At 45.3% G+C, this 25,351-nt stretch overlaps 1 protein-coding gene across 1 annotated transcript; it reads right to left on the reverse strand.

The window, feature by feature from the left end:
* Positions 1-1,822: 1,822 nt before the first annotated feature.
* Positions 1,823-24,135, reverse strand: antxr1d (ANTXR cell adhesion molecule 1d). Its single transcript, XM_047028686.1, has 17 exons — positions 23,721-24,135; positions 18,836-18,907; positions 18,648-18,719; positions 18,233-18,314; positions 17,902-17,932; positions 17,743-17,816; positions 17,438-17,506; positions 16,598-16,678; positions 16,347-16,407; positions 12,948-13,046; positions 12,641-12,710; positions 9,903-9,981; positions 9,424-9,519; positions 9,046-9,084; positions 8,814-8,912; positions 8,302-8,547; positions 1,823-3,384 (listed from the first exon to the last, which is right to left on the reverse strand). Exons 1-17 carry the CDS (start codon positions 23,873-23,875, stop codon positions 3,091-3,093), a joined length of 1,719 nt encoding a protein of 572 aa, XP_046884642.1. The 5' UTR covers positions 23,876-24,135; the 3' UTR covers positions 1,823-3,090.
* Between the last annotated feature and the right edge of the window lie 1,216 nt (positions 24,136-25,351).

Here is a 25,351-nt window from a genome sequence, read left to right on the forward strand (position 1 = left end):
TCCGCTAAGGGGCGCACTCTTTCCATCAGAGTAGAAGACAAGCCGCATCACTGAGACAGACTGAAAACAGCAGACGGTATCAATTAATACCTTGGTCTCTACTAGGGATGGGCGAACGATGCCTTGTGAAGCTTTGATGGTTTCTTCCGGATTGTGCCGGCCCAAAGAGCCGAACTATCGGCGCTTTGAAAATGAACAGCGTCATCTAGCAGCCGTTTAAACTGGCTGAATGAGGCGTAGTGGTTGTCTCCGACGGTAGACTACCCTACGTTATTCAATATTTAATTAAGGCTACATGTGTTCATTTTGATCTGATATTAGTGCTCACACATTAAAATGTTGTGATACATCCGTAGGCCTTTAGAATTATGTCATTTTCTCACAGTAAAAGTTAAAGAATATCGTACGAGATTCACTGGACTGGGGCGCGAACTTGGGATCCCAGATTCGCATTAACAATATGTAATCTTACATCGCTTTAACCAACTACACCACCTAAGAGATCATTACTTGTTAATGCGGTTGGACGGACTTTATACGATATGGTCTTTATATCAATTAAACTAGATAACACAGAAGAAAGACATGATATTTTGGTTATTTATAGCAGAGTATGGTATAATTTTAATGGTCCGGCCCACTTGACATCTCCCTAGGCCGTATGTGGCCCACGATGCGAAATGAGTTTGACACCCCTGTTCTAGAATGATTAGAAGACATTAAAAGAGAGAGTGTGCCTCTCAGTGAGAGACACAGACTCAGTCATTCCTGTAGACTGTTTCCTAGCTGGATCTGTGTTAAAACAACATTCTGCAGCTGAACCAGAGCTATTCAAGTTATTCAGTTACTTTCAGCACACACACACAGTCAACACAACACTTCTACTGTTCACTGTCCTCTGTAGGCCTGACTCAGATCCCTGTGCAGTCTTTATTTACCCTCCCCCTCTTTCTCCCTCTATTTGGTGGATGGGCATCTCTATCCCCCCTCCCCCTCACTCTGTGCACCCAGTAAACTAAAGTGTGTGACTGTGGGTGAGTGAGAGAGGGCTGTTATCATACCAATCCACCATTCCAAGCCTGCATGATTTTTTTACCGCCTGCTTCTAGAACACTTCCATCCAAGTTGTGGTGAGCTGATGTCTGGAGTGTGCTAAGTAGGATCTTGTAGAAAAAAACATTCCAAATGGTACCAGAGCATTCCAGATAACTCATCTTTGCTCCATAAGGCTTGGTTTTCAAAATGAAATAATTATGTCTGCCTCGAAAACAATTAGATTTGGAAACTTGAAGACATATATCTGTAATCTTTTCAAATGAAGGTTCTGTCTGTAAACCAAGTTTTGCATGCCGTTGTAGCTTACAGTGTAACGGAAGAAAATATACATTTGTTTTATTTTTGCATAGTGTAGCATGTACAAAAAAAATGACCTCCAGTGATTTAATGGGAGAGCTAAAGAAGAGAAACGTGTTTTAATCAACAGTTTATGAATCTCTCTCTGACAGGATCTTCTCCCATGTCCTCTGGTCCACCGTTTAATTAGCTTGATGAAACCGTGGTAGGGGACAGGAGGTATGACATCATCCAGTTTAATCTGCTAAAACACTTAGTCAATAAACATTCCACAAGGTATTGGTCTCCGTCTCTCCTGTCTCTTCCACTATCTCTCATCTATTTCTCTTCTTTCTACATCAGTCTCTTCACCATCTCTTTTCTGTTTCTTTCCTTTGTCTTTGTCCTTATCTCTGGTCTCTGCTTTCTTTCTCTCCTCTTCATCTTCTCTCTCTCTTCCAACACTGAATGAAAACACAAGTAAAATGCGTACTGTATAACCAAAAACTTTTAATAAAAACAGGGAAAAGTTGTTCTCTGAGTTTGTTAATACATAATTCATATAAACAAATACAAACTTGATAGATTACATGTTATGCCAGTGCCAAACCAGTGATGTCCCAAGCCCTTAAACAATACTTATTTCAATAAAAAATATCACCCGGATGAATGTATTACAATGGATGGTTGGATGCTCTCCACCTCCACCTCCCACCACCAGTATGTCAGTGAGAAACCCAGTAAAGGACAGTAGATTTGAGCTGAGGCAGCCACATGTTGACTGACTACATTTATTTCACCAGCTCAATAAATACACAAAAAACTGCCCTGCAGTTATAAAACAACTTCACTGAGTCTAAACAAAGCCTTATACTAATATCAGATATGTGCTTCCAAAGCATATTCCTAGAAAATGAAACTTTAAACAGACTTTACATAGATAACTTTCTTTGGTTGAATGAAGTGTATGAATATTTGGAAAGTCCTTTACAACCCCTCCTGTCTTGAAACAGATGGCCCTCTACTACTTTCTACACACTTCTCAGTACATCCCCTTGGAGCATGCAATTCTCGAAACGCAATCACACACACACAACATGTAAAATGTACTTACACACATTCAACCTTTGCCAACGTTCCAAACACACAATCTGGCTACAGCCTTCAACCCCAAACACTGTTTGCCTCTGGTTCACAAAAAACCATTAGACAACTCCTAATTCTCTCCTTTCTCTCTACTTCCCTTTCCCTCTGTCCCCCCTGCCCCAGCCTGACTCTCCGCACACCAACACACACCGAGACAGGGACCAGAACAGTTCAACCTTGCAGTTCTCTCTCTTAACATGTCAGTATATTGTTTTCATCACTCAATTCATGCATACTGTATATCCACATTGACATTACACTATTCTCTACTCTATGTGTGGCAGAGTTTCTCTAATAAGAATTAGTCATGAAGGTAGGTTCATTTATATACAGTCCTATCCAAATAAACAATTTCCTGGCTCCTCAAGCCTTAACCAATCAAAACGGTCCATGCATATGAACTCAGTAGCTAATTTGATATTCCTCCAGATATCTCGTTTGCTGCCCAGCAACAAAGCTCAGAGCCCCCAGTGAGGACCCCTGGCTTGTAGATGGTCCCCTTGCTGCAGGGGGGGAAAGAGAGAGACAGAGGGGTAATCAATAGTTTTATGGGGGACGTGGTCAGGAGGTGCAACCCCCCCCCCCCCGCCCCTTCCTCTTCTTTCCTCCTCCTCAGAGCCTGGGAGGGGGGCGGGAGGGAGGGGGGCCCGAGGGTCCGGGGGGGGCCCGGGCAGGGGGAGGACCAGGGGAGGGTCGGACCACGGCGGGGGGGACTCGGGCTGGGGGGGTGGAGCGAGGTGCTCTGGACGGAGGGGCGGAGCGGGGGGCTGGCGAAGTCGACCTCATCAGAGGCTGCTGGTCCACGGGAGGTGGGGGAGGGACATGCAAGGTGAGGGCGGGAGGGGGAGAGGCGTGGGAGGGCGGGGGGTCTTCGTCTTTGACACGATGGAACCTGATACAGCGACCCTGTGGAACAAACAGAGAGTTAGCTACACAATACACACACACACATGCACACAGGAGTGGACTGTCTTCTGTGCCCACCTGCAGGACAGTGACTACAGACCAGAACAGAGCACCCACACATGAGGCCCCTCATTCCTCTCGCCTTCCCTCTCTCCTGGCTCTCCCCTCTTTCTTTAGCTCATGCTTTCTAAAAACAGAGAGGGGTTTATCTTTCTCTCTGGGGTGTGGAGTGTGTGTGTGTCTGTGCATGTGTAACTGGTTGTAAGTGTGGTCTTCATAGCCCTCTGTCTTTTAACATCATTTACAAGTCAGGAAGAATGGCGCGCTTCTCTAATTGTCCCCACTGTTCCTCCTCTCTTTAGGATCACTGCCACTTCTCTTTATCGCTCGGTCCTCTCTTTCGCTCGCTGCTTGCCTCCTTCTCTCCTTCTCGTTCTCTCTGCCCCCTCATTCACTTTCTCTCTTCCCACTTGTGCTCGCCTCTCTTTCATATTGCGTGTCTCTCTTTATATCCCAGGTCTCCTCACTCCCTCCTTCCATCGTTTCCTCCCTCTCTCTGCAGTTAAAGGTTGGAGGGTTGACCCTAGGTGGTCTGATTTAACACCTTATTAAACGCAGAGGGCCTTCAGTAACACAGGGGCAATTCCGAGGGGCCAGGCAAGGCTGGCATTGTTCCTGTTCATTGTGTGCGAGTGTGTGAGTGTGTGTGTGTGTTTGTGTGTGTGTGTGTGATTGTGGGGCTCAGTGAAAGGGCCAGTCTGTAAGCAGCAGAAGAGCAGCACCAAAGCAGAGGCAGCATATGGACGCTTGCACAACCCAAACTCATGAATATGTGAGGGTCTGTGTGTGTGTGTGTGTGGGTACGTTTGTGTGTTTGTGGGTGTGTCTGTGTGGGCATGTGTGTGTGCATCAGGGAGAGCATATGGCCTAAATAAAACTGCAACCTAATGAATAACAGTGAGAGAGGAAGGTCAACAGAGGGAGAGGGAGGGATAAAGCGGTGGATGGATGTAGGGGAGGGGTGGAAGATGGGAGGTGTAGATGGAGGGGAGAGGAACAGGGAATGGATAAAGTGAAGGGCCAGAGAGAAGAAGAGACCCAAACTCTGGTGAGAGGCTCCTAAAAACTGAAGTACTGAGTACTTCTCCTCTAGTCCCCTAGAACTGATGAAGTATATGTGTCTGTGTGTGTGTGTGTGTGTGTGGAGTGTATGTGTGGTGTGTGAGAGTGAGTGTATGCATGTTGATGTGTGAGTGGGTCAGTGAAAGGTTAGTGAAAAGGATCTTTCAGTCCATGTGGCTGTCAAGGCTATTATTTGTACTCTTTCTCCTCTCTCTCTCTCTCTCTCTCTCTCTCTCTCTCTCTCTCTCTCTCTCTCTCTCTCTCTCTCTCTCTTTTCTCTCTCTCGGTCTCTCTCTCTCTGTACATCAATGGTTTCTATGTTTTAGTGATCCTATAAAGCTCCATGTATCTTCACATGGTTCATCTGTATTTAAGATCAAATGACAAGCCTGTAGTCACACACTGTCAGTGCTTGTCTCAGCACAGGATTAAGAGATAGCTGAAGATATAGAAAGGAGAGAGAGAGATAAATAGAGAGACAGAGAGAGAGAGAGAGAGAGAGAGAGAGAGAGAGAGAGAGAGAGAGAGAGAGAGAAAGGGGAAGACAGACATTTGACCTGACAGCTCTGCCTGTCACCTCACATGACAATAAAACAATCCACCCCCAAACACACACACACACACACACACACACAATACACAAAGAAGATTTAGATCTTCTAATGGCATCTGCAGTCCTCTCAGGAAAATAGTCACTTTTCCTCCCCTCTTCTCCCTTCCTTCCCTTCCTCTCCTATCTTCACCTCTAATTTCCCCTCCTCTCCTCTCCCTTCTTCTCCTCCTGTGTGTATTGGGGCTGGACGAAGCAGCAAGTAAGGGTACAAAAGAAGGGAATCTCTTCTGTCACAATATGGCTCGTGGCCTTTCAACTCCCCATCTGTCTGTGTGACGCTCTCTCAGGGCGGCTGACACACTCTCTCTCTCTCACACCCATACACACGCCTACACATACACACACACACATGCATGCACACACACAGACACACACCCACACATACACGCATACAGCCACACCTAGACCCACATACACACACACAGGCACACACACGTTGTGGGCATCCACTGGCAACCCGCTGACGGGTTTGCGTCTTCAGTGAAGTGAGAATAACGTGTGGAGATGTGAGAGAGCTCCTCCTGTCTGATCCACCATTGGACTGAGGAGTCCCATCCATGCGCCTCATCATCATGGCTGTGCTTTTCATCACGATGCTGTGCTTTTAGATGCCTCAGCGCTGTGCTTTTCCTAGTCGTGGCTTGTTTTAGTGTGATAGATTACACACTTTGTCTGTCTCCCCCTTTCCCTGTTCAGAGCGTTTGAATATGATATAGGCAGCGCTCTCCCTCTACCACAATGCTGATTGTTTAAGGCTCAACAATGTCTTTTCATGTCAAATACAACCATCACAGCCCATTACGGAGCTTCCAAATTACCCTCCCTTATCCCCACCCCTCCGTTGGTGACAAAAGTCGATTTTTCCCCTCATTGGATCCCGCGTTGGAGGGGGCGCTGTATTTTCTGGGCTAAATGGCGCGTGAAGGGAGAGGCTCATTGTTGAGTGTCTCTGTGAATATCTGCCTCAGACGAAGGTTGACAAAGACCCCGGAAAGTTCGGTTTCTTTGACAGAGATGGATAAGGTTGAGAGGAGGAGAGGAGAGGGGAGGAGAGGAGACGAGGAAAAGAGGAGAGGAGGCAAGAGCCTCTAGTCTCTCCAAGGTGAGACTAGAGGACACAAGGAAAGGAGAGGACAGAAGAGGAGGAGAAGAGGAGTGGAGAGAGGACAGGATAGAGAAAGAGGAGCAGTTTAGGAGAGGAATTCCTAAATGACTGTGTATGGTCCCTTGACCAACAGATTTCAAGGACACAAAGCACACACATTAACACACTGATCTGTAAGGACATACCATCACAGAATGACCCCATTCAGACCTGAACCGATATATCACCACGGTTACCTAATCTGATGGCTAATTACCATTATGGGATGTCCAACTTGGACCTCGGAGCGCCTTCACACACCCAGTCAGACGCACCAACAGTACATCTATTTCAAAATACGTTTTCTATCTTAAAGCTGCTGTAATGTCTCTGATCATCTTTCCCCCAGCTGAGTGGTCAGGCACACAGTCCACTGTCCTTCCCCAGAGAGACCCACACAGCCAGGCCTGCTTTGGGGCTGTTCTCAGGGAGGTGGGGAGTGTACAGGGCTGACTGTGTAAGGACAATGCAAGCTCTGTGTCTGGAGCACATAGAGACTGCTATCACTGGGTTCATTCACTGATTCCGTATGTGTGTGTGTGTTGGTGCGTGTACTATTTTTGAATCAGTGGTTGCTCGTTGGCCACTGTGAGAGTTTGCTATGTTAGTCACAGGCACCTGGTGTCTTTATGACAGAGGGTGCAGATGTTTCACTGACACAGAGAGAGAGAGTGAAAAAGAGGGAAAGAGAAATAAAAAGAAAGAGAAACAGAGAGAGTAAGTGTTACCGTATTTCTTCGATGAAACACCACAGCATTTTTCGAACTGTAGCTCATTTAATTAGTAAGTAGGAATAACACAGGGATACTGCAAAACAGTGTATTTATCACTGCATCTTTGGTGTCTCATAAAAGTGTAAGTAAGCAAGTTTGCTGTCAACTATATATGTTAACAGCCAGCAAAGCATAAGCCGCAAGCGTACAAAGTTAGATTGATGAGTGATGTTTCTAACTAATGTTGGCGAGGATGCCGATGAGGACGCTGATAGCCAAAATTGATATTTAGTGACATCTTTGTACCATATCTGTTTGTAGCAACCCAAATGTACAATATAATTATAGTACATACAAATTGAATGTTGCTGGTTTTTTAAAGGGCGGCATTTATTTAACTGTGTCACATTTAAATAGGGCGTTTATTCTATTGCAGTGTTTATTGAAGGGTGGCTTTTAATCGAAGAAATATGGAGCACACTGATGGTTAAAGGTCACATGACATGATGTTTTTGGATGCTTTTATATAGGCCTTAGTGGTCCCCTAATACTGTATCTGAAGTTTATTTCCCGAAATTCAGCCCTGGTGCAGAATTACAGCCAGTACGAGCAGTCCCACAATGAGCTGTCCTCAGGACATGTTGTTTCTGTGTCTGTAGCTTTAAATGCTCTGAGGAAGAAAGAGGCGGGGCTAACTGCCATGTTTCGGTTGTTTGCAAGCCATGATGTCTCGAGGAAAACCAATATCGCGCTCGCACGGTCGTAGCTAATTTTCTCATTGGTGGGCCAAATTATCTGTGCGGGCAAAGCAGAGAAAGGGGAGGTAACCTTCACTCTTATGATGTCATAAAACCAGCATTTTCAAAACCGAGCGTTTCAGCTTTCATTTTTTCAAAGGCGGAGAAGAATATCCAGGGCTTTGTTTACATCTATTTTAATTTCTAGCCACTGGGGGACCAAAGGCAGGCTAGGGGAACTCATATAAATGTTAAATAACCTCCTAAAATGAACATTTCATATCATGGGACCTTTAATTTCAGACTAGTATGATAGTCTTGATTTGTATCATTCAAACAGCATCAGTATAAGGTTAACCAAGTCCTAGTTAGTATCTGTACTAGCTGGTATAAGTACTAGTTAGTTTAAGTACTAGCTAGTGTATCAGTACTAGTTAGCATCAGTACTAGCTAGTATATCAGTACTAGTAAGTATCAGCACTAGTTACTATCAGTACTAGTTGGTATCCATACTAGCTAGTATATCAGTACTAGTAAGTATCAGTACTAGTTAGTATCAGTACTAGTTATGAGCAGTACTGGTCTCACCTGGTCCCCAGGTTGGGGTCTCATGAGGGACACCTGGTCGTATCCTCGTCTGAAGAGGGCCCACAGCGCGTCCAGCTTCCCCTGGATGGGGCTGTACCATCGTCTCTGCTGGGGGGCCCCGCGAGGGGGCTTGCGAGGGCGGGGCTCGTAGGGCTCGTACTCCTGCTCTGGCATCTTCACCACGGCATTCTTGGGCTTGTCCAGCTTGGCCCCCTCCTCTGTGGAACCCTTTTCCCCCCAGCGCACCTACGGAGGGGTGGGAGGGTCAGAAACAGAGAGACAATCTAAATGTCAAAGGGGAAAATCAGCAGCCAGGTTATTGAGTTTTTTTTTTTACTTGAACTGTGTGTATTTAATCTCTACTCAATACGCTAGTGAGACAGAGAGAGAATGTCTGTGCATGTGAGAGGCAGTTATCCACCAAATTATTTGGGTGCTTGGGTAACAGCTACAATGCAAATGTAATGTAATGTAATAGGTGTGTTTGCGTGAGTTAGTGTGTGTGTGTGTACCTCCATGCGCTTGATGCCCCCCACCCCTCTCCCTCCATAGTAGGAGGCATCCACAGTGGGCCACCTCTTCTTAGGCATTCCATCCTCATCATCAGACTCCTGGAGGAGGTAGGGGCAACACTGTCAACACTGAGACAACTGGTAGCATGCATGTGTGTGTGTGTGTGTATACGTGAGTGAGTGAGTGTGTGATTGGTTGAGTATGTGTGTGTGTGGATGGGTGTGGACTTACAGGCTCAGGAGGAGGGGGGGGTGGAGGTTCTCTGATTACCTGGAGAAGAACATCCAAGAACAATCAAGTTAACATCAAGACAACAGAAGGCATGTGCACACACACATGCGCAGACACACATAAACATTACATTTAAGTACATCACTAATAACAATAACAGCTACAACTTTTGACTGAGTGCAAGTAATTATTGAAACATTTTGAAAACTAAGTTCTGATCCGATCAACTGCAGGCTGTAAGACAAGGAGCAAACTATTGTTATTATTCTGTGAAATACAATCTCAAAATTAGCATTTAATATTCAGCTCCCAAACATCTCAACTCCCAATGATAAAATTCAGATTCATTTTGGGCTGCCCCTTAAAAAACACACTTACCAAAGTGCAGCAGAGTGGCCAGAACCACCACATAAAGATCAAACCCAACAACAGGAACAGAACCAGCAAGGATATCAGCAGGATGGTGCCATCGAACTACACACACACGCGGCGAGCGCACACACACACACACACACACACACAGATGTTTGAAAACATGAACTATGTATACATTGTCCCATCTTTCATGCCAGTCAGTGTTGTCCTGCTTCATGATGGTACTCACAGTGGAGAGAAAGAGCAGAGACCTCACAGAGGAGGAAAAGGAGGAGGAGCGAGAGAGGGAAGAAAGAACTAGAGGACAAGAAGGAAAATGAATAAAAACATATATAAATCACTTCAGTTGTATTCAAACGTAAGCAGTAAAAAAGGAGAAACTTTCCAAATGCATTAGGTGTACCAGGATGTTTTTATCATTTACTCAACTAAACTACAATCGCTTAACTTGATGGGTGATCAGTATTGTGTGGAGTACTCACACATTCGGTGGTGGTGATGTGCACAGAGCTGGTGATGTAGGACAGGCCTTCATTCATGCTCACCTGCAGGTAGATCACCCTGCAACACACAAGAAAAACTCTGTTACCCACAACACCCTTCAAAAAAAAAAAACATCTCAGTAGAGATAAGTTCTTTCTGTTTGTCCACACAAGCAAACACCCACACACACACACACATACACAAAGGCTAAATGTGAGAGGTAAGAGCTTATAAGATATAGTAGATTGTAAATTGGTGTGGGTGTGTGACAGTGAGAGAGAGAGAACAGGAGAGGACTGGATATCTATGAACGATAAACGTGACTATTTCTGAAAGTGGAGAATGTGATAACAGTGGCCGGTTGATTCCAGGGGCAGGACTGGAGCTGGGAGCAGAAAGGGCTTTTGTATGTTGTGGTCCTAGTTTAGGGGGTGGAAAAGAGAAGGGACGTCGAGGCCAAGGTTTAGGACTCAGGAGAGGGGGTGGGGAGGGTAACGGAGTTGAGGGGGAGAGGTCTCTTTAGGGTGATTGGGAGAGAAGGAGAGCAGCAGAGACTGGGAAAGAGAGGAAGTAAGAAAGGGGGATGGGAGAAGGAAGGTTCCTTCCTGTTTGACACCCTCTCTGCCTGATCCCTGGTCTTCTCATCTCGCACTCTTTCCTTGTCCTCCCTCCTTCCACCTCTCTTTTGCAGTCCTTCGCTTCTTAAAAAATAGAGCTAGTTTGACGTCTCTACATACCCACCCCCTTTCTTCATCTGTCTATTCTTCTCCCTTTCCTTTCTTCTCTTCCCTCTTCTCTCTTCCCCTATATTTTCCTTTCTTGTCTTCTCCTTTCATCCCTCTATTTTTCCTCCTCTATTCTCCCTCTTGTCTGTCTCTCTTTCTCACAAGCTATCAGGAAGTGCAGTGCTATCAGGTGACTGGTGACAGAGACATATCAGTCCATCAGTCAGTCCACAGCCCTGTATATCCATGTGAGCATAATGTGATTGTGTGAGTGAGCAAATGTGTGTAGGTGTATCGATGTGCGTGTGTGCGTGTGTAGTTCCGCATCCAGAAGGTTCCCAGTCACCATAGATTTATGTGACAGCAGCACCAATGACTTCATCATGTGCGACAAGGCAGAGAGATGGGGAGGGAAAGAATGTGTGCATATGTGTGTATGTGCGTGTGAGTCTGTGTGGGGCACAACCCTAAAATATCCTTTAGGCCTGTGGACCATGATCAGAAACAGCCACTCCTATAAGCCTACAGACCTTGCTGACATCCTCCTCTCGCTTGACAGCTGTGTCGTTTTATTCACAACCTTCCGGTTCTTTTCGGTTCTGCCCGGAATATTATTAGTGGAATGTTTTGTGGTTACATACTGTGCAGAGCACATGTTTATAAATGTAAACTGAAACACATCCTTCACACTCTTTCTTCGGCCTGTCATTGTGTGATCAGGCTCTCATTCTGTTCTACTGTGGAGGGATACATGCTGGACCCCCTTGCAGGCCAGCTAACCAGATGTGGGCGGAAACAAGAGACTGATTGATGAAATACAGCTAAACAAAGAGGTGCTACATCTCCTACTGTCGCATACGACACACAAACAAACCCCTTCCACCTCCTCTTCCTCATGCTCTGGTGGGAAAAATAGTAGCTTTCACCAGCAGAAAAGGAAGACTCAAACCATGTCTGAAATCTAGTTGACAGGGACACGACAGATGGTCACCTGGAGGTGTCTGAGGCCGGGGGCAGGAGAGTATAATTATGGACTGGGCTTGAGGCTGGAGGATTGGGAGGCTGGTGGATGCTAGAGGAGGCTGGATGATACTGGGGGAGGCTGGAGGAAGGTGGAGGAGGCTGGAGGATTGATTGGCTGGTGGATGCCAGAGGAGAATGGGAGAGGCTGGGGGAGGCAGGGAGAGTCTGGAGGAGGATGTGGAGTCTAGATAGGGATACAGGGGTTGATACTTCTCCAGGGCTTCTCCTACCTTTCTCCAGTGTCCTCCAGCCTGTCTTAGGCTCCACCTACTTCCCCCGGGCCTATCCTAGGCTGTCCTTGCCTCCCCCTGCCGCCCTGTTTTTTTTTTCTCTCCTCTCATCTTCCTCTAATCTTCATTCTTTTCTCCTTCTCCTCTTCATCTTATCTTTATCCTCTTCCTCTCCTCTTTTCCCTCTCATCTTCCTCTCCCACTCTTTTCCTCTGCTACTCTCATCCTCCTTCTCCTCTCCCTCTCCTCCTCTTCTTCTAATCTTCCTTCTCCTCCCCTCCTTCTCATCTTCCTTCTCCTCCCACTCCTTCCCTCTGCTACTCTCAACCTCCTTCTCCTCTTCCTCCTCCTCTTCCTCACTGCCTCATCCACACCTCCGATCCTCTCTCCGTATTTCCCTGTTGTGATTGGTGTCTGGCTTTGTTAACTCTGACAAACACTGATTGATCGCAGGCCCTCCCACGACTTTGGCCCTCATTTGTTCAAGGACACTTTCATGCTCTATCCCGCCAGCAGGCATGTCAGTCTCACTGTTCCTCAGCCTGCAGGTCCCCCAGGGCTGAGTCTGCACCTCCAGCCTAGCTCCAACCCACAACCTCTGAACAAGCTGAACACATCCAACTGGTCAAGTCATGGTGTCGTCCAATCAGTGGATGGCTTACTCCATGTGCAAGGCTGGAGAGAAAGCCTCCTTCAGAACGCTCCTCGAACAAGTTATATGGACAGATGGAAAAGAAAGAATGGATGGATGTAACTTACCTTCCCACCTCGTCTATGACTGGAGCAGGACAGAGTAGGAAGGTGTCTTCTATATCGACTGGTCGCTCATCTGCTCAGAGAGAACATGTTCATGTTTACTGGAGACAGAGAATCTGACATAAGGCATTATACTACACATTATAGATAAACTGTCTGAAACCATCAATATGTTCACTTGTATATGTGTGTGTATAGTGGAGTATTAAATGTGTGTGTGTGTGGGGGGGGGGGGGGGTACACACACTATCTCTCTGGGTTAGTGTGTACTAACCCATAGAGTGTGGTTGTGTGCATGTGCGGTACTAACCCAGAGTGTGTGTGTCGTTGAGTTTAAAGCTGCAGAGGACCTGGTCAGTGTTTCTGGCATGAAGAAACCCATTACCTCTTACCACTACCTGGAAGCTCTCTGAGAAAGAGAGATAGGGTGAGAGAGACATTAGACAGGGTCATAAGTATACTAGTAACATATAATGTACAGTGCAGTATTGACAATCTCCTTCACTCACAAGTCTTCCCTAATCCATGTCAAAGGGTTGGAGGATTCCCGCGTGTTCGTATGTGTGTGCGCTGTGTGGACTGATAACCATCATATGCTTCATTGATGCCAACAGTATGTGAGTGTGTGTGCGAACGTGCGTGTGAGTGTGTGTGTGCGTGTGTGTGTGTGGAGGTGTATGTGTGTACAAAATATGTGCATGCATGTGTGGAATGGCGTAGCAAATGCTCCACTGGTGCTAACACATAAAAGTGCTGCTGTTCACAAATATTTGCCAGCACCCTAGCCAGGAGGGGTGTGTGTATTTGTGCATGTGTACGTGTGTGTACATGTGTGTGTCTGACCTTTTGGTCCCCCCAGGCGCCAGTCAAGCGCGGTGACGGGAGCTAGGCAGCATATGCTGCTGTGGGTGTGTGTGTGTGTGTGTGTTAGTGTGTGTGTGTAGTTGCTAACCAGCATATGCTAGAGAGGGGGGAAAAAATGCTCGCTTAGAAATGTGACTGCAGGGTTGACACCAGCAGAGTCAAACTAGATCTGACCTTACCTATGGCACCAACAGCATGTGTGTGTGTCTGTTCATGGTTTTCGGTTGGGCACTGAGGCTTTCTCTAACATTAGCCTGACTAACAGAACTGAACATTTGCCACACCTTTAACATTTAAAGCTACAGCGTAAAGATCACTGGATAAAAAAATTGCTGTGTGTGTGCCTGTGTGTGACAGGGTTTCAAAAAGGTCAAGGATAGACACAGAGAACATTCACGCACAGTAAAAGTATCTGATATTTTCCAGATGTAATCCTACTAACTAATGTGTTGAAATAAACAAGATAATGGCAGTGATTGTCTTTTTGACTACTATCTGACCAAGCTATGTTATTGGTCCCTCGTGTACGGCTCAAGTGTAGAGGAGAGCGTGCCTTTTCTGTGGCCGGTCCTAGACTTTGGAACTCCTTGCCATTAGAGACTAAGATGGCACCCTCCATCTCTAGTTTGAAGTCCAGGCTAAAGTCCCACCTATTTTCTCTAGCCTTTTTATGATTGCTCTGGGGTTTATGTTTGTCTATATTTTATGGTTTATATTTATATCACTTTCTTTTTTTGATAATTCTTATTTTAGCTCTTTGAACTCTATTTTATGGTATTCGTGTGTATTTTTGAGTGTATGTGTAATTGTCAAACGCACTGTAAAGCACTTTGGCCAGCCGTGTGGCTGTTTGTAAATGTGCTATATAAATAAAGTTGAACTTGAACTTGAACTACTACACTTGAGACACTTGATATTCTGATGGGAGTTATATGAATGTGTGTGAGTCTGCAAGCTCATTTTTGTGTGTGAGCTTGTGTGTATGGGGGGTAGGGTTGTGCCATGTCCAAATGTGTCCTTCTCATGTTAGTGCAACGGGACAGTAAGCAGAGGGAGGGGGGCTGGGGGGGATGGAGAGGGGAGAGATTGAGGGGGGGTGGGGGATGGACAGAGAGAGGGGGGCTGGGGGGTGGGGGGTGGAGAGGGGAGAGAGGGAAGGGGGGGCTGGAGGAGGAGTGGAGAAGACGAGATTAAGGGTCAGACGTTAATGAAAGCAGCAATCTCTGCTGTCACCTTAGATAGACCCTCCGACTTTCACTGCCAGGCCTGATTGCCTGGGTGTGTGTGACGTGTGTGTGTGTGTGTGTGATCCGTGCTGTCATGTCTGATAGAGGGGCTGAGTGTTCACTGTCCAGTCTGATGGCCTGTTTTCAGGCAGCTCGGCCTGGTCACTTCACATCAGTCTGAGGGACATGTGTGTGTGTGTGTGTGTGGGTGTGTGTGTGTGTGGGTGTGTGTGTGGGTGTGTGTGTGTGTGTGTGTGTCGAAGCTAAATAAGACCATACGTGTGGCAGCGAGAGACAGAGGCCCTCCTGGCTCCTGAAACCACTGTCACATTACCTACAGTATGCAGACTGTCGGCTCCTACGTAAATACAGAGGGGGCTGGGCGGGATAGTTATGGCTGATGTCACATCCTCTGATGGTGAAACATCGCCCTGTCATCCCTACCCTTCTAGCACATTCACTGTGTCACACAAACCAACACACGCTTGCACTTAACACATGAAAATCCACATGGAGAGACTGTCTGAGAAGACTATGCTCAACTCTGTTTGGAGAGACCAACCTTCTCTCTGTCTGGAGAGACTGGTTCTATCTCTGTCTAGACACAAAGGCTGTTTATCTGTATCACACCCCTATCTCTCTCTTCATCCTTTCTGTATCTATCTGCCTATTTCACGAGCTTCCTCTCCTTTCCTCTCCTCCCCCCTCCACTCCTCTCCTCTCCGTCCCTTTCATTTCATCCCTTCCCCTCCCCTCTCCACCCGTCAAACTCCTCTCCTCTTCTATCCCATAATGAACACTGACTATGTCTGGAGAACGTTAATCTCATCTGCTGGTTGTCGTGGTGATTGTGCTGCAAGTGCACTCTTCCTAAATGAGTCCTAATAAGGTCATGTCAGAGCACATCTATCCTGCTGGCAACACACCAGCCGCACTCCCAGCAGAGTGAAACACACACACAGTCTCTCTCTCTCATCGTATCTCTTTTTGTCTTGTTCTTCATAATTTTTCTTGCTTTCTTGTCCTCTTTATCTCTTTCTCTGTTAATAAAAGTGGGGTTGATGGAGGGATGGAGAGTGGCTGTTTAGCATATTGGCTGTGGCAAACTAGGCCAGAGAAGCAGCGATGCTTAAACATGTCCTGCTAATTCCTCCGACCAACTGCCTCCGCCGGCCCCTCTACAGACACACACACAATACGGTCACTGTCACTCTGGGGTCATCGTGACCATGCAATCAGTCAGCTGTCTGTTATATGTGTCATCACACAAACTCACATACACACACGCACACACACTGACAGCCTGACTGACAGTGAACACATTGTGTTAATCCAGCAGTTGGACATTCACACTGCATACAAAGTGTCTGCGGGACACAGCGATCATGAGCTGGCTCTAAATGCTACAGTCTTTTGTGTTTGATTGCTGTTGTCTGGCACAAGTTCACCAATGGGATGTTCCCAAACATACAAACCCCCAGCCCCACTGACACTCAGGGCTGACCAGCAGTTGCTACAGCAAAAGTGTTCACAGTACTATGCTCCCTCGGGTCAGGCTGACTGTACTGGCCTGTACTGAGACAGAGGTCAGAGGTCAGGAGAGTAGAGGCTGATCTTACCTCCTGCGCACACACTGGAGGGTTCTGCTGCTAGGATCTCAATGCAGGACTTTTTAATGATCTGAGAACACAACAGACCAGGAACAGCTAGTTAATAAAAGTGCAATGGACTACGTTGATAAGTTATTTAATTACCTAACGACAGACAATAGTGGATGGGTATATGTGTGTATACATGTATGTGTGAGTGTGTGTATGTGCGTGAGTATTTGAATGTGTGAGAGTGTTTGTATGTATGTGTATGTGCATACCGAGTCGATGATCCCCCTGAGGGCCTGAAAGCCCCCCCACACAGGAAACACATGTTCCAGGGTGTCTGCTATAGTGGCCAGCTAAACAGAGAGACACACACATAAGATTAATATTAAGCATCAGAAACAGGGTTAGGGTGTGTGTGAGAGTGTGTATTGTGAATGAGTGTGAGGGAGTGTGTATGGGAGGAAGTGTGTGTGATTGTGATTGAGTGTATATTTATGAGCATGTGAAAGTAAATATAAGTATGTATGAGCAGGTGTCCCAGCTAACAAAATTACGTTCCAGGAGTGTCCTCAGTGTTATTTAAATCTCCACAAAGGCATGGTTACGTACCTGTGGTGTCAGCTTACGAAAGTTACATCCCAAGTCTTTTCAGGAAGTAGAAATGTGGGGGCCTCTGAATGTCCTAATGACGTTATTTAGTAACATTATAAAAGTTGCCTGAACGTACATAAGATTAGATCCCATATGAGTACTTTACGTATCGTTATAAGGATTACCCAAAATAACTTTTTCATAAAGTGTCATGATTTTCAAGAAACGTACCTAAGACATTTGTAGCGTTCCCTAAGATTTACAGAGGTACTGAATGTTACAGCCTGTTTGGGACATTTGTACATTCACAATGTTCCTCACTCACACTTTATGAATGTACCTATAATGTACATATATAATGTCCCAAAAAGGCTCCATTCAGTACCTCTGAAAAACCTTATGGGAACATCACAAATGTCTCCGTTAGGTTTCTGGGGTGTTAGCTGGGGTGTAAGTGATTGTGAGCAAGTGACTGTACAAGTGAGTGTTTGTGTGTGTAAGGATCTTGACCAGGGTCCTACCTGTGTTTCATTGAACTCCTTCACTCCAACACAGTACACTATAGCTCCTAGAGACCGAGCCCTCCGTGCCTGCAAGACAACACACACACAAACAAGTCCAGTCAACACACATACACATACAACATATGCAGGGCACAGCACACGCACACACAGTAGGTCCAGTCAACACACATTCACATACAACACATGCATTCAAAGAGAGGTTTACACATAGATAAAAAGAACTTGGTTTTGCCACATTATTGTCAAGTAAAAGGGCAATCGTCCCAACCGGTTCACAGAGAAGGATAATTGTGTTCTCTCACCTCTCGCTGTGCCGTGTCAAACTGCCATTCGTTCAACTCGCCATCAGTGAGAGCAATAATCACACTGGCTGTCCCTATAAACACACAACCACATGTTTAGAATGCAGGCTCCATAGACCTGGCAGTGAATACAAGAGCAGAAATAGAGTTGAAACCTACCTTGGTTCTCTTGATATATCTGTGTGTTAGCCTGCAACCGTGAAGGGGGTAAGCATTGGTTTCGCACCAAACAAAAAGGTATATGAGTTAATAGTGTATCTTTCAGTAGGTGATTCAATCCAAAGCATGTACAACAAGGGACATCAACTTGCATCCTTTAGATCTGCAGTCATTTGCTCTACCACTGAGCCAAACCATCCGTGAAGTTCACAAGCAGAGCATTGTCAAACACTAAACATTAACATTTTTAGGCAAACAACAGTTTAGGCAATGAGCCGGACCTGGCTTCAGAACATCAGTAACCTGGAGAGACAGGAGGCTCTGTTCTCACCATTTCCAGTCCCAGGTTCATGAAAGTGTCTCCCCCTGGGTAGACGTCCTTCAGGGCTCTCAAGCCCTCCGTGATGGCCTGTCTGGGGAGGGGACGAGAGGAGAGCACAGCCCTGGTCACATACCCTGGTACAGGCTGGGAGGGGGTGGATGTGTAGTGAAGTGGTTTTCAGGGGTAGAAATTTGGACAGGTGTGTTGATGAAAATGGGGGTTTCAGAAGACAGTGTGATAAGTTGTAACTGATTATATGAGAGCCTGCAGTGCCATACTGCTGGATCAGAGTGGTTAAGGATAGTGGTTATGAAGGGTGGTTTTGAAGAATGGTTATGAATAGTGGTTGATAAGGGTAGTTATGAAAGGTGGTTATGAAGGGTGGTTATTGCATCAGTCCACCGGTCAAGCCTAGCTGTCATACCTGTCTTCAGTCAGTTTCATGATGGTTTTTCCTTGTGTGGAGAAAACAATGAAGGACATGCGCAGCATAGGACTGTGGAACACACACACATAAACACACATATTATTGTATTTATGCATTATTTTATTCATTATTTTCAGAAACATCATTACAGTATTGAGATTTCCCCACAGTCACACGCTTCTTACCTGACGAACTTCTCAGCCAAGTGTTCAACAAAGGAGTAGATCTCACTCCACTGGTTCTTCACACTTCCAGACCTGAAACATTAAGATTAGCACATTTGAGAGATGGGACAGACATTTCCCCTCTGAAAAACATGAAAAATACAGCTCTGTTCGCCGCAGTGAGATCTTTTGGCTAACCATACAAACAGCATCGTCACAAATCACAAAAAAAGGTGCACAGAACAACAATTTACCATGGAGCACTGAAAACATAGCCTGGCTGCCAGCCCAACTTATCCCCTCCCACAAAAAGATTTGGTCGGGAAGGGGCTCGATTGCGGAAAAACTATATCCGAACAGGAGCTGTTCGGACCAATTAAATTGTCAGGGCGGGCTTTATACGATGATGGACAGATGATCAACAGTAACGTAATCAACAACGTCACCAAAGAGCGCTTGGGTTGAATTCGTTTTCAACAAACAACATATTACGTTGCTCTGATTGGTTGTAGGTCTATCCAATTGAGCGAAGAGGCATTTGTTTTACGAGCTCGGTTGACACGCCCCATAGTCACAGCCCAACGGAGAGTTTTCAGACTCATATTCTGACTAGAATTATGAGTATGACAACGTCAGGCTACTGGAAACCATCACACCACGATAAAGCTTTTTAGTTCACCCCGGCAACATTCCACCATTGTATCCCACTATGCATACATTTTACAATGATTCCTTCTACAGACACTTTCATGCAAAGAAAAGTAACAAATGGTGCTTATAGTAATTGTCGCAAATAATCAAGTAATGGAAGTGCATAGGTCTAAATGTATTACGGTATTAAGTGTGAAGTAACAGCTTGTGTTTAGAGAACAACATTGTGCTTGTGGGACCTCACATGGACCCAGCCTTTAGGTTCACTCTCTTCCACCACCAGCAGCCTCGCCCTCCAGCCTGCAGTACGGGCATCCCTCCCTGATCACCAGCCCTCCCATGGGACCCCTAATGGGGACTAATTGGTCCTTGGATGCAGGGTGGACCAGGACAGATGTAGGAGTCTGCCTCCAGCTCTCCTCTCTCCCCTCTGCTGTTCCTGCCTTCCTTTCTAACAACCCCCACCCTGCGCCCCAAACACATCCCCAGCCCTTCCTTGTCCCCCCCCCCCCCCCCCCCCCAGGCCCTGTGAGAGGGAACAGATGGTCCCACTGAGGACAGCAGGGCTCACAACAGGTTGGCGGTCTGGAGAGTGAAAAGGCTGAGATTTTAGTATCCGAGTGACACAGAGGTGACATCCAGCTGGGGGTGGAGGGGTACATGTGTGTGTGTGTTTGTACTGTAATAAAAGACTGTGACATGAGCAACAGAGGGGCACAAGGCTCAATCTCAGCAGGGGTAAGGGTGTCTCTGTGTGCGGGTGTGTTGCACTTCAACTGTGTTGAATTAACACCAATAGCACCAAAGCATCCACTACCATGATTTACATTTACATTTGTGCATTTAGCAGACGCTTTTATCCAAAGCGACTTCCAAAAGAGAGCTTTACAAAAGTGCATAGGTCACTGATCATAACAAGGAGATAGCCCCAAATGGGAATAGACAATTAAGCACAAACACAATTAAGCACAAGGGCAATTTCAAAGTTAAGGCTTTGGCCAGGGAGTTGTGTCGAGTGAATGGCAAGAATGCTGACTGACCAAGCCTCTGGCACGCCTCTGTTTGGGCTTGCCAGCTTCACCAGACCAACTCAGTACTCTTTCAGCTACCGACCCAGAGCTCTTTCAGTTACCTACACAGTGCTCTTTCAGCTCACTACTCAGAGCTCTTGGCTAACTACCCAGAGCTCTCACAGCTAACTACCCAGACCTCTTACAGCTAACTACCCAGACCTTGATGGAAGGTGTTGGTTCTTAAACATCATCCACCACGCTAATCCCCACAACAATGCTTTCATAATGCTTCGGTTGAGGAAGAAAATCTAAGAATCCAGTCTTCCAAAAACAGCAATACCCAAGGCTGCCTACACACTGCTAATTTACAAGCACTCAATGCTCATTTGTGTTTCTTTTTGGCTTTTTTACACATGTATTTTATTGTATGCCAGACATTACATAACACGCACTGACTCATTGTAACTAATGGGGGTCATTTGCTCTAAATGGTGTTTGTGTGAGTCTAGAAGTCTGTGATTCTCTTTTACAGCCTGGCTTTACGTGTTTTCCGTCTAAACGCATGTCTCCTGTCTGTCTGACTAATACAAACACTAGTCTCTATCTGCAATTCTGAGTCCTAATCTTCCCCTTCTCCGACAGATAGATCTCTGCATCCACAGCAACTCCAGGTACACTGTACTGTGTAGCACATATCTGATATGGCGCCACTGAACAGGGCTTCTCTTGAATGGGCTGGAGACATTCAGGCAGGCTTCAGCAGGCTCTTTGATGTGGTTCTGATATGAAGCTGCGGAATGCTGAGACCTGCTGGTGTTCCACAAGATTGGACAGAGCTCCGGTTCTAAAGTGTTCTTCAGCGTTCTGCTCCTGAGTGTGTCTGTGAAGACTGTGTTCCATTACACCAAACACACATAAGGTTGATGGGCTGTGGTCTGGCTTCAGCACCAACCAGTGGGTCCAGGCAAGGACATGTCCATGCAGAAACATGTCAGGGCATATATAGAGACCGAGCACCCCCAATTTTTTTCTTTGGACAAAAAGTATTCTCAATACTTAATCCCCACCAGGGGCGGAGCCAGATGTGGTAAACAGCCCCTAAGCCCCAATTTAGGACCTATTCAAGCTTTGATGTGATCTTAGGTATGAACTTCCACAGGTAATGCGAGCACACATAGGGCGCAAGTGAAATTTCATAGCATTAATTTGAGAGCGAAATTGTTTTTTGAGCTGTATGAAGTATAAAACATTATGTTGGACTCATATTGTTATATTTGCTGAAAATTACAAACAATTTAACCAAAAAGATTCAGGACTTTTGAGAAAACAATCGGGGCTCACGCTCTCCAGAAGCCACCCCCCTGCTCCGCCCATGATCCCAACTAAAGTTAAAACTGTGCAAATGTGGTGTTGGAATATCCCTTAACTTTTATTGAAGGAGGCAGAGTGTACCCATGTAAACCGGACCACACACAGACACTCCTTCCTAATAAGATCAACATCAAATTGAGGAGTTGAGGAGGAGAATGCTCCTGGCTAAACAGACACATTAGGGCCTCTCCAGAACTATCAGAAGTAGCCTGGTAAATCGCTGGGGTGGTATTTGAGGATTAGCTGGGGTCACTGCCTGGCATTCAGGGTTCAGGGTCTGAAAGGTCCAAGATAGATGGAGGAAAGAGGACTGGAGGAAAGAGGTCTGGGTAGTTAGCTGTGAGAGCTCTGGATAGTTAGCCAAGAGCTCTGAGTAGTGAGCTGAAAGAGCACTGTGTAGGTAACTGAAAGAGCTCTGGGTTGGTAGCTGAAAGAGTACTGAGTTGGTCTGGTGAAGCTGGCAAGCCCAAACAGAGGCTTGCCAGGGGCTTGGTCCGTCAGCATTCCTGCCATTCACTCGACACAACTCCCTGGCCAAAGCTTTAACTTTGAAGTTGCCCTTGTGCTTACTTATGTTTTTTATTGTCTATTCCTCTCCGTACTATTTCACGTTTACAGTTCAGTCATGATCAGTGCTCTGGTTTTCAGAGAACCCTGGTTCTTTCCATATTCAGCGTGTTGTGACACGTTGGCCTGTTCTGTGTCCACATGTATAATCACACCTCACCCATAAAGCCCTGTTATGACAAACATTTCAATTATGATGGCTGGCGTCCATTACTAGGAAGAGTAGGCTACAGTAACTGGAGACTTAACAGTTAAGACTGTTTTGTGTTTTCTGCTGGCATTATTGCAACCTTTCTGTCCAGTAATACAAGGGTATCTAGGAAGGTATATCTACTGTATCCTATGATTAAAAGGGAACTGAAGGTATCGCTATCCTGTGCTATGAACGTATTGCCATAATATACTTAACTAAATGCTATAGTATGAAAGTATCTATACCATACTATGAAGATAAGAAGGTATCAGAAGGTTAAGCTAATACTGTTGAAGGAACCATGTCAGGTGCGGTGATATGGTGAGATTCAACATGGCCTTTTGGCGATAAGATTTTCAACCATGAATCATCCATTCTTCCTTGAGAACATTATAGTTCTGACAAGATTGAGTTGAAACAGAAAGAATATATATATATATATATCATATACTGCATCTATAGATTATTGTTTGGTTAATTTATCAGATTGATATGTTTTAAGGTATTGAACGCCCGAAGCCAAGTTGTATACAGCGCTACAGAACAAGGCTGTGCTACTGTCTGGCAGTCAGCGCAGCTGCATCCGCAGGCGTCGTCAGCATGTAACCCAATCCACGCATCCTGCTTGCCTTGCCCAGTCTCGCCTTGAATCCCGAGGGGGAGAGACTATGTTTTCCTCACAAGCTTCCATCCAGGGGCTTGGACCGACGAGGATTGCGCCAAACGATTGTCATTTTAACAATGTTTTATGGTTAGTCGAATGTGCACAAACTTGGTAAAACAGTTTGACCTAGCTATAAGATCAAAGCCAACCGAGAAGTTGTATCGCTTTTAGAATGTATGCAGAAAAAGTGTGGAACAGCCCAGATTACTAGCTACGTGACAAATTGTTTAACACTTTTATTTAAACTGAAACGATATTTCCGAAATAGTCTGGGTTAAACATTGCAGAGTAGGTCATTGGAAATGTAGAAATATGCTATTATGGGCTACAACAGTAGTCCACGACACGCAGGACCCAGATTTGCACGTTCTCCAAACAACAAAGATGTTGCATAGCAATGCGCATTGATGAGAAAGTAAGTAGTCATAAATAATAACTGCCGCTTACTTGTCGAGGACAAAGTAGAGATCGAAGGCACCTTGACAAGACCTCTCCTCCTCCTCCTGTTCTCCCGCTATATCTCCTTTCACCGACGGCAGTTTGAGAGTAAAAATCCCAAGTAAAACCAGGGCGAGAGAGAGGCGAATCTGACTCCTCGCCATCTTTCTCGGACAGTTATGCTCGGCTACTTCAACAAACGGCAGAGAAAATATAGGCTACATAATTTCACTCCTTTAGAAAAACATGGTTCAAATAATTAATCTAAAAAATTGCCTAAACATACGACAGTGCAATTTTTGCAAAGACCTTAGAAGTAATGGTTACAGTGTTGGTAGCTGAGAACCACATCAGATAGTCCGGTTCTCATTCTCGAACTACGTTGGTGCTCCGGTTTGGAGTGAAAAGAATTGCTCAGTAGGCTAACAGAAAACTGGAGAGGCACGCAACAGGACATAGCCTACATCCCTTTTCCGGGATAACAAAAATTGTATTTTAGGCTACAAGCTAAACCTAAAACAGCCTACGTTTAATGGAACTGAGTCCATTAAACAATTACAATGCCAAGACGTTATTAAAAAAATCAAAGTCTAGTTGATTTAGGAGGAAACACCATTTGAAAAGCCTTTGTCACTCCTTCAAGTAGGTAATCAAAGAGCCTATGGTTTTAACTATATTTTACATTTGCGAGTTAAAGAGTTTGAATAATAACCTACTAATTATTTTTGTCAGGATTAATTTGCCATACTTCTTCAGTTGGTCAACGGCAAGAATGACAAGTAGACAAACAAGACCGAGCTAAGCACAGTGAGGGGTCTGCTGCCTGGGGCTCAAAGGATGTCAAATACCAATTAGTCTAATCATGGCCATTTCACTGTTGCGAGGTGTTCTGACATCTTATTGTTGTCTGAGAAAGACATCCGGAAGTCTGGAGAGGCGATGGTCTCTGCATTTTTTGGTCAAAATGTTAAACAAGGCATTGTGGATTTCCAAGATCAAGAATTTTAAATGGCCATGCTTTGCCTATTCTAATGATTATTTTAATTGTAGGCTAACGTTAGCAATAATATAATCGCCCCAAAACAAAACAAATAAAAAAATATTAAACTTTGCAACGTCTTTCTTCTCAATTAGCCTAGAAATTCCGTTACTGGAGGAGTACAAATGTAAAATTGAACATTAGTAGGCTAAATTAAACATTGCCGGTGTGGTCTTGCCACTGGGCAAATACATTATTCATATAGGCTATTAAACTGTAATTGTTTCAAGAGCGTTTAATTAATTATTCCGGATCAAAGGTCTAATTTGTTCAAATTTATCAGGGATGGTTCTGAGCCAAATTTAGACTGGGGTTGGCAGCAGGATTCTGGCGTAGGTTAATGTCTTTCAAAGGGAGTAGCCTATAGCTAAAGTTATTTTAAGTCAAGAAAATAAGAGAGATATTAGTATAAGAAACAATTAGGCTACTTCTTTGATGAAGAAACATGCAGTATTCTTGTTTATGTAGGCCTTTTTAAATGTTTAGATAAAAAGTCTAAAGAATAGCCAAACATTATGGGATCGGAAACGATTGGCTCCTTGTCTTCGATCGAAGGCTTGATTTGACGAAACATACAAGATGAAATCAAAACGTATTTGGC

The sequence above is a fragment of the Hypomesus transpacificus genome, chromosome 11 (genome assembly GCF_021917145.1).
Source record: "Hypomesus transpacificus isolate Combined female chromosome 11, fHypTra1, whole genome shotgun sequence".
Lineage (NCBI taxonomy): Eukaryota > Metazoa > Chordata > Actinopteri > Osmeriformes > Osmeridae > Hypomesus > Hypomesus transpacificus.